Here is a 9,537-nt window from a genome sequence, read left to right as displayed (position 1 = left end):
AAAGGAGATTGCAAAAAGAAATACTAAAGTGCACTGAGAGACAGGACAAGGAAGAAAGTACCGGTTACGTAAACTCATCAAGACAATGCATGGTCACCCATTAGATTGTAAACTCATTCGGCACAGCCGTCTTTACCTTCTTCTTCAGGTCAGTGGATGTCATTTGTTATGATCCCTAAAATGTACAGCACTGCGTAATAGGTCAGCACTTTATAAATCAACAGTCCTAATTCTAAGTGAATCAGTGATTTACATTTCCTTGGTTTTGGTGCCCTTTGGTGTTCTTAAGCAATGCCGAGCTCGAGCAAACTGAGCAAAACCTAGGTTGTTTATGCTTTTGCTCTGTCTGAAACAGAAAACGTACCCGTAATACTGCCATTATCCACCCTTACCGCGTTCCAATAATCTTACCTGTAACCATGAGACTTCATTTTGCATGGTAAATGCCCAAAGAAAGCACTTTCATGCACCTAGATTCTGCTCATCAAGACAAATAAAAACCAATATGGTCAGTTCCTTCCAGCAAGAGGTGCAAATGTTTCACCCCAGCCGTCTACGCCATCATGGCGCACAGATCCATACATTTATCTGTGGACATAGGCGCAACAGTGCAAAGTTAACGGTGTGACTTTGCAAGTCAGCATTGGCACTGACACTTGAAAACATTTTGAGGGCATAATAGCCAGCGAGAAATACTAATAATTGAAGGATTATTTCATTTATGAGCTAATTAACTTGAGTTTATGACCCGAATGTCATTTAATGGTCATAACAGAGCTCACTTGGAGGTATCATGTTGTGCTAGAGTAACAACTAAAAGTGACAGACACACATAAAACACTTTAAAAGAAACAAAAAAAGCATTTATTTGTACAAAACTAGCATCTGCGTGAATTACAGCACATACCTGTATTTCTTATTACAATCCAATGCTGCAACAGGCATTGTAAATTCTTCAAACAATAGAAAGTCATAAATAAGTATAGTAATCCCAAATGTTTCACTTCTTAGCATAAGTGATCTTCATAGCGTGAGATGGCGTAATCTTAAACCCTTGAAGTGCATCCCGCGCAGAACCTGCCTGGTTGTCATTCTCAAACTCTACAAACGCAATATCGTGTCTTCCGGGAACCAGACGTACTTCCTTGAAGCCAGGAAACCTGGTGAGAAAAACATGATATAATGATTACGTCGTCATTCGGAATAAATCAAAAAGTAACATAGTAGCAGAGCGACATCCAACGCAATGCAAAGTGATATTTTGTATTCTTACTAGATCTGCTGAATCTGCCTCATAGTATGCAGCACCAGCGAGACCTCAAATATATTCAATGGATTAAAATGGTGACAGGTCTGGGTCATCTATCCAGCGCACGCCATTTCATTGTTATGCATGTTCAGCAGAAATCCACTGAACTAGTTTCCAACTACAATCAACAAGGTCAGGTAATTTCAATGATATTTAATGGCTATCTAATGGATCTCTCTATTGTGTATCTATTATTAATGCACCATCCTGGCAATGTGATCACTTGGTTACGGTTACCAAGTGTGGTAAGCCTGTGTGATATACATTTCTCCTGTTTCCAGGAATGAAAACTAAAATTTACATTGCGTATACTTGTATTTGTTTACTCTAATGAAATCCTTCAGCTTTATATGCTGACACGTCTTAGAACAACTAGAAAACCAAATTACACTTGGAGAGTGGATTTCAAACGTACATTAAACGATATAGCGTAGGCATAAAACATACAGTGAAAACTTGTGACTGTCTGAGCAGTCCCCCTGCTAAAAAAGGGGCATCTGAATCCTACCACACCAAACGAACAACTGAATGCCTGTGGCCAGGAGTGGGGTATATGTGGAGGAGGACCTGGGGCATCCTGGGGGCTGAAGAGCTTCTGTTTGGAGCCTGGATCACTCCAACCACATTAGCTCCATGGTATCCCTGTGGATCCCTATGGACCCCGAAGAAGAAATATTGAGCACTGCTCTTATTCTGGGTACTTACATCCCCTCATCATTGATTGGGGGTTATACATGTATAATGTATAGCATTCCCGCTAGGCTGTTTCAGCGGGGCGCTGTGCCCTGCCCTATTTCTGAAGGGCAGAAAGCACCCTGCCCTCCAGGGTGGCGCCCCGCTGAGATAGCCTGCGGGTTCTGTCTCCACCTGCGGGTCGCAGTGTCCCGCGGGTGGTCAAGACGGCGGCGCAGCGGTCACTGCCAGTGAATGGATGCCGGGCGCAAGCACCCGGCATCTATTCAGTGACCGCAGCGCTTGATGGCTGCCCGGCATGTCCGTGTCGGGCACGTCTCCAGGAGTGAGGAAAAGGGGATGCGCCATAAAGACATGCCCCCTTTTCGGCCGAGCTGCCCTATCTCTAGGTCCGGTGCCCTGTCTGCTGCAGGACCTAGAGTGAACATTAATGTAACTAAGAAACATTGGTCTCACTCTGCAGGGCTGATCACCTTTTATACATTAATAGTCTGACAACTTAATAAAATATGAAATAAATATGGTCGAAAAAAAACACCACTTACTGGTTAAATAACATTGAAAGCATCATTTCATTAGTTTCTTCTGGTAGATTATTCAAGAAAAGGATGTAATTTGGCGGGTTGTCTGGCACCTATTGCAAGGTTAAAAAGAAACAAAAATTAGAATACCTGTTATTACAATTGTATTTTTAATTATTTGTCACTAACTGGTGGTGCTACAGGGGATTAACTCAAATCGTGGCACTTAAGGAAAATGTTTGCAAATTGTGGAGGGGCAGACTAGATGGACCAAGTGGTTCTTATCTGCCGTCAAATTCTATGTTTGGACCTTTAGAGGCACAAACGGGATGTTGCCCAAATTCTAGCACTTTAACAACCTAAACCAGGATCAGAGATCTCAGAGTTTCCTTATAGGAAAGGAGACAGACTGATTACACCCCTAGCTGAGACACAGTGACTCTCTCATCTTTTTACATCACTTAAGCAGCAGCCAGTTGGGTCCTATCATTTAAGCCAATGGTTCTCAACTCCAGTCCTCATGTGCCACCAACAGTTCATGCTTTCTGGATTTCTTTAACCAGGCACAGGTGAGATAATCTATGTGGTTGGGTCAGTAATTATCCCACCTGCTGCCACAGACAGAGATCCTCAAAACATGACCAGTTGGGAAAACTTGAGGCTTGAGGGTGAGGCTGATTTAAATGAGAAGATGCACAGCTATATGACCCATAAGATATGGGGAGCATTAGCCATTCTTTTGATTGCAGGGGGAAAGGTTTTACATTGGGTCACAATATAAGCACTGGCACTTCCACAGTAAATCCTTCCTTCTACCATTGCAGAGAAACACTCAGCAGACAGACACGTTTGCTGCAAGGCATCATTCCATCAATATGGTGGCGATACTGCGACCATCTATGATTACGTATGCAAGAATGTCTTATGCATTGTACCCATGAAAGCCTATTATGAGAAACGTTACCATGGGATGAGGTTTTTGATTAGGAGTGTCTATAAGGAAAGGCTACAAGCACTGCTAATTGCCTTTTCAAAAGATCTGTTATATGGGAAGGCAGTTTTATTTATCTTTTTCTTTTAAATAAAATGTAAAAATATCCAGTTAAGCAGAAGGGAAGTAATTTTCTTTGAGATACAGATTTGAAAGATTAAAATAGTTAATTGCTTTTGCCTTACCTGTTGGCTCGGTGCCCCTCCTGGTGATGCGATCTCCATCTCCTGAAAATAGAACAGTGACGCATTAGCACACACATCAGGGTATGATACAAGACCCGCAAGCACTGGCTCTAGCAGGTAACACACTGACATCTGTTTATCAATTAATATTTTGCAGAAGACCATCATTATTTATTAACATTGGTGCCGAAAAACAGACAAATACCTGGCTATAGTATAAAATGACAAAGATAACTGTAAATCAGAAAGAAGGTGCAATTTTGCACCTTGACAAAACCAGGTTTGAAATAATTCAAGTCTATAAATGAGGGGACAGATACAGGGGCAGATTCAGTCTCAGCATATTGCGGGGTATTTTTGCTTAACTGAAAAAAATAAATGGTAACAGCAGGCGGCCTTTCACTTAAAAACACCAAGTCACTGACATGCCACACGCTAATTCTGCAATGTGCGCACTATATGAGGCGCATGAGTGATGACATCATCCTCAACCCCCACAAATGCTTTGTAATTCCCATCTGCAAGTTCAAAAACCCATTTCGTATCATTACCACAACATGCCTTGGTCATATGTTACTATTTACACTGCTCTTCATGCTTTATTAGTCATTGGGAGGGGCATACCAGAGATACTCCACTATGTATTGGAATATGTTACTATTTACACTGCTCTTCATGCTTTATTAGTCATTGGGAGGGGCATACCAGAGATACTCCACTATGTATTGGAATATGTTACTATTTACACTGCTCTTCATGCTTTATTAGTCATTGGGAGGGGCATACCAGAGATACTCCACTATGTATTGGAATATGTTACTATTTACACTGCTCTTCATGCTTTATTAGTCATTGGGAGGGGCATACCAGAGATACTCCACTATGTATTGGAATATGTTACTATTTACACTGCTCTTCATGCTTTATTAGTCATTGGGAGGGGCATACCAGAGATACTCCACTATGTATTGGAATATGTTACTATTTACACTGCTCTTCATGCTTTATTAGTCATTGGGAGGGGCATACCAGAGATACTCCACTATGTATTGGAATATGTTACTATTTACACTGCTCTTCATGCTTTATTAGTCATTGGGAGGGGCATACCAGAGATACTCCACTATGTATTGGAATATGTTACTATTTACACTGCTCTTCATGCTTTATTAGTCATTGGGAGGGGCATACCAGAGATACTTTAACATATTTCAATACATAGGGACTTTTTCAGTCATCACCTTGTCTGGAGATGCAAACTAAAGTTGCAATTTCTCCCACTTAGAGATTTCTAATGGATAGCAAGACATTGTGGAATATAGTCTGCAGCTAATTGAATCTGCCTCTATAAGTTGGGAGGGGGTGCATTCTAGTGGAACTCTTCATACCAGGGTAAAATAAATCTGTCCAATGAGACGGTGTTAGATAATATGCTTCCCACAGCCAACTACAGATGTGTCCTCACTCGTCTTTGCTGCAGTCGCGTCAAACAGCCCCTCTCGGCGCACCTGGTCCCGTGAGACTCTGCTAGCGTCGGGCATCTTTTTTTGCATTTTTTTTTCCGAAAATGCATCTAAGTCACAAAGCGATGCAACTAGGACGCACCAGGAGACTGTGCTGATTAATTTGATAAGTGACACTTGTATATCTGGGTGCAAATTTGTCTCTCAATCAGCAGGCGAAGTGCAACGATGCAGCGGCCGCAGCTTTTTCCCACGCCAAGTCCCGTTTGCAGTCTCAGTCGCACACAGATATACAAGTTCCATATCAAATTAATCAGCAGTCTCCTGGTGCGTCCTATTGGCATCACATGGATACTTTCGGCAAAAAAAAAAAAAAAATGCCCGACGTTAGTAGAGTTGCACTGGACTTGACTGCTCACTCACACCCGGCATATTGCGCTGCATGGCGTATTGAGGGTAGATGATCACGGACACATCTGTATTCTCATTTTTGTCTTTCCTTCAAAGGCAAAGTCATTTGTGTGCTATAAGCAAAAGCAGTCAGCACGTTACCTGCATGGGGAGAATAATTGCATTTGCAACTCTTGTATCGCAAATTAGTTTACTCATGTGCAAATCTTATTCTTAACGCTAAATCAAGCACAATATCTAAAGAGCTATAATTGTTGGTGCACTGCTATTTCAGAACCAGATTGCACGTAACCTAACAGGTCATGTTTGCAGGATTTCTTTAATCCCAAACAAGTGAGTTTATCTATTTTGCTGGGTCAGTAATTATCCCACAGCCAGAAAACATGAACTGATGGAGGTACTGGAGGACAGTAGATTATAGCACCTGGATTATAAGAATAATTGGAATCACTGCTAGTCAGACTTTGGGGCTCATTTACTAACCTCACTCATAGGTGTAACATTTGTACCAAGCCACAGTACCCAATAGACAATGAAAGCAACCGACAGGTTGCTATAGTTAAGTGCATATTTTGCCACCCTATGAAGTCCTAACATAAAAAACATTCAGTGCAACAGCAGATTTGCACCCGCATCATTCCAGATCCCCGTCACTCACTTGTGCCGGCTTTTTATTCGCTGCATTAGCTGCCAGTTCTTGGGCTTTATTTTTTTTCTTCTCTTTCTTCTTCTCTTTATCAGCAAATGTTCCTCGCATCTTGGAGATCACATCAGAGTCACTCTTCGCATACTGAATGCGCTGCAGGAGACAATACGTGTTATAACAGGAAAATCTGTATGAAGAGACTACACTGCTGAACAACCCTTCCCAGAAGGCTGAGTCTCACGATAATTCATTTTCAGGCACAGTGTGCAAATAGTCACGGTTATAAAAAAAACAAAAACAAACGTGTAGCCACAACCGTGCACTGAATAACGTAGATTTTATTGATGTATATGTCAGATCACATATTGGGCATTAGTTTGGGTACAAATATTCATGCAAAGTAACCCGTTTGAAATTCTGACATCAGAACTTTTTGGGAGTGATTCAATATTTGGCGATAAGCGTAAATGTGCACATTGCAACAATTATGGTAGACCAAGGTCACAAATGTTCCTGCGCACCTCTATTGGCTGCTAAGGGAAACCTGTGATGTTTGTGGTCACAGGCTGCCAGGGAGACAGTCTGAACGCCATCGCTAACAGTTGAACTGTCCACGTTGACTGTTATTAGCCAATTCACCAACACACTAATGCTGGGTACACATTGGCCGACATATCGGCCGTTAAATATTGTGTGTGAACCGTTGAGTTTGTACAGACGATATGTCTTTAAAACGACCCATCGCGTCAGCAGTGCAGCACAGCCGGTGGCAGATATATCTGCACATCGCGCTGTGTGGTACGGGTGAACAGACAGGCCGCCAGGGAGGGGGGGGGCACAATGCGACCCTGGCCAGATGGCAGTGATGGTTGTACAGTGTGTAGGAACAACCATCATCTGCAGGTCGACTGATCTACAGATGTCTGCAGATGTCTGCAGATGATGGTTGTTCAAACACACTGAACAACAATTATTTGTCATCTGGCCCCCCCTCCTCGCGGCCTCTGCAGCAAATGTACGGGCAGTCGGCTAATCGCCCGTACACACAGCACGATGAACCACTGACTGTGCAGCACAGCCGACGCGATATGTCTGTGAACGGGAATGTGTATGAAATATCGGCAGCTGAACAGGTTAAAATCCTAACCTCGGAAGCCCGACAGATGAAGATCTTGACGGAGGGTGGAAAGTGCCCTATCCCTCACCCCCCCCCAACCCTCCCTTGGTGGTGCCTAACCCTAACCTCCCCAGGGGGTGCCTAACCTACAAATGAATAAATGCAGGAGGCTGACACATGTAAGCCAAGGAATTCATCTCTACATACATACATACATGTATATATATATATATATATATATATATATATACACATACACACACATACACACACCAGAAACCTTATGCAGATGAATGTGCTTTTAAGTGTCTAGCTGAGGAAATGGAACAAGGTCGGAGGGGGCCAGGGGACCACGTACCATTGGTTTATCATAAAAAGGAAAGCCTTGTAATTGCCGTAAAGCGTTGGTGGCGGAGGCAAGCTCCTTAAAAATGACAAAAGCCTGTCCTCTCATCTTCATGGTCTTTAAAGCCACTATATCCATTACATGGCCGAACTGTGAGAATAGTGCATACATCGACCTCTTTAGCTCTGTGAATAAAACAAAGTCATAAGAGATTAAAATTACATGTATAGAAAAAAAAACAAGGCAGATTACAATGTAACAAATTAGTCACAGATCTTATCTTCAGAATAGGAATGCAAAATTACAAGAAACTAAATTTTGGACATATATGGGAGGTTTCAATTGTCTTGGGTGTTGCTTCATTGGGTGCCCGTTAATTGATGCAATTCAAATGTTTTGCGTGCACATTAATTATCGAGCTTGTCATGCCCAATTAGACAGGGTTTAGCTGTCCTGGTTAAGGCGCCCAAACTGACTTTCCACATACTTTCTGCCTCCACATGTGAGCTTCAAAAAAAAAAACTTCACCCAAACATTACAGGCAATGCTTAAAATTTATATTTAAAAAATTAAAAAATTAAAAATAATACATAAATATATATCAACTTACTAAACACATTAGGTCACAATAATGACAGTAGCACATTCAATTTGGCCCATTTTCTCGTGCACTCCAAGTTTTAAAATATGACCCAGATCAAGAAAGAATCGGTCACCCCTGTCCCTTATACTGGCTTTACAATGATATACTGCCTTTTAGAGGTCAGTCCAGATGATAATCATGCCCCATAGATCCTTGGTGGGTTCTGGAAGAGCACCAGCATTTTCAAACACCGACGTGGTAACCTATGGAAGGATGGGGTATGCCATTTTTAGCCCCCGTAATTCCCCACACAGATACACCAGGCCTTGCTATGCCTAGTCTGAGGCTGGTTTTCACAAAAGTCCAGTTACTGTGTAAACCAAGTGCCAGGTTGTTTAAGTACTTTTTGTGGTTTGGGGGGGGGGGGGGGGGGGGTGTTTACATTTCTTATTATTTTTTTTTTCATTTTCTTACACGATGTAGCCTCTATGTTCTAAGTGGAGGTCACTGAAAATCACATGCAGTTCTCTACTAATCGGCCATCTGTAAGTTATTTCTGCAGGGGATTGACAGTCACCCCCACTCAATTAAACGGTCCTAAAATATCACCCTGTTGCAGACTGCTCTGTGCAATTGGTCACACTAATTGGTCATAAGACTCTGCAAAGCACTTTGACACCTTAAACATCTATGATAATAGCAATACTTAGTAGATGCTCAAAATCCCTCAAGGTGCTTATGGCATACATGAAAGGCTTGCAAGTAATCTATTTATATAAAGGGGTCTATTCATGAAGATCTGCAATTTAAAATTGTTACTTATCACTATAGATCACATCACATTGATGCGATTTATAGTTTTGATAAAGTAGCAATTCATGAACACTTGCCTGTTTTGAGAAGCGGTATACCCAGGATCGGCGGTCCAGTCTTTTCTGTCTTCTGTCTCTTCAGTTTTTTTTTTTTGTTTTTTTTTAGTTCTGCGCATGTGCCAGCATCTCTGTGCATGCGGGACTTTGTGCGCATGCGGCAGGTCATCACAGCGATGGCAGGAGGGGGTAGGTAGGGGGCGGAGAGAAGGGGCACTGGGCAGTAAGTAGGTAGTGGCCTGGCACCTTATTATAGCGGCTTCAGAACAAGAGGGGGGGGGGGGTTCTGGGCCGGGGGGTTCTGGGCCAGCGGGCAGTCATGTGGAGGTGACCCTAACCATAGCAGCGGCTGGGGAACGATCAGAGGGGGCAGTGCAGCCAGCAGGTGGTGTCCCAGGATATT

General features: G+C 42.5%; 1 protein-coding gene across 2 annotated transcripts in view; it reads right to left on the bottom strand.

Moving 5' to 3' along the window:
* Nucleotides 1–841: 841 nt before the first annotated feature.
* The window catches only part of SNRPB2 (small nuclear ribonucleoprotein polypeptide B2), a 24,693-nt gene continuing 15,997 nt past the window's right edge, over nt 842–9,537 (bottom strand). For both annotated transcript variants that reach the window (XM_088477481.1, XM_088477480.1), the window contains exons 3-7: nt 7,695–7,867; nt 6,232–6,372; nt 3,700–3,741; nt 2,548–2,636; nt 842–1,160 (exon numbers count right to left, since the gene is read on the bottom strand). In XM_088477481.1, coding sequence (XP_088333607.1) covers nt 1,001–1,160; nt 2,548–2,636; nt 3,700–3,741; nt 6,232–6,372; nt 7,695–7,867 — 605 coding nt within the window. In that variant the 3' untranslated portion in view covers nt 842–1,000. The remainder of the gene's footprint in view (nt 1,161–2,547; nt 2,637–3,699; nt 3,742–6,231; nt 6,373–7,694; nt 7,868–9,537) is intronic.

Source organism: Taudactylus pleione, unplaced genomic scaffold (assembly GCF_031769625.1).
Source record: "Taudactylus pleione unplaced genomic scaffold, aTauple2 ptg000201l, whole genome shotgun sequence".
NCBI lineage: Eukaryota > Metazoa > Chordata > Amphibia > Anura > Myobatrachidae > Taudactylus > Taudactylus pleione.
This window is presented reverse-complemented; position numbering and strand designations above follow the sequence as displayed.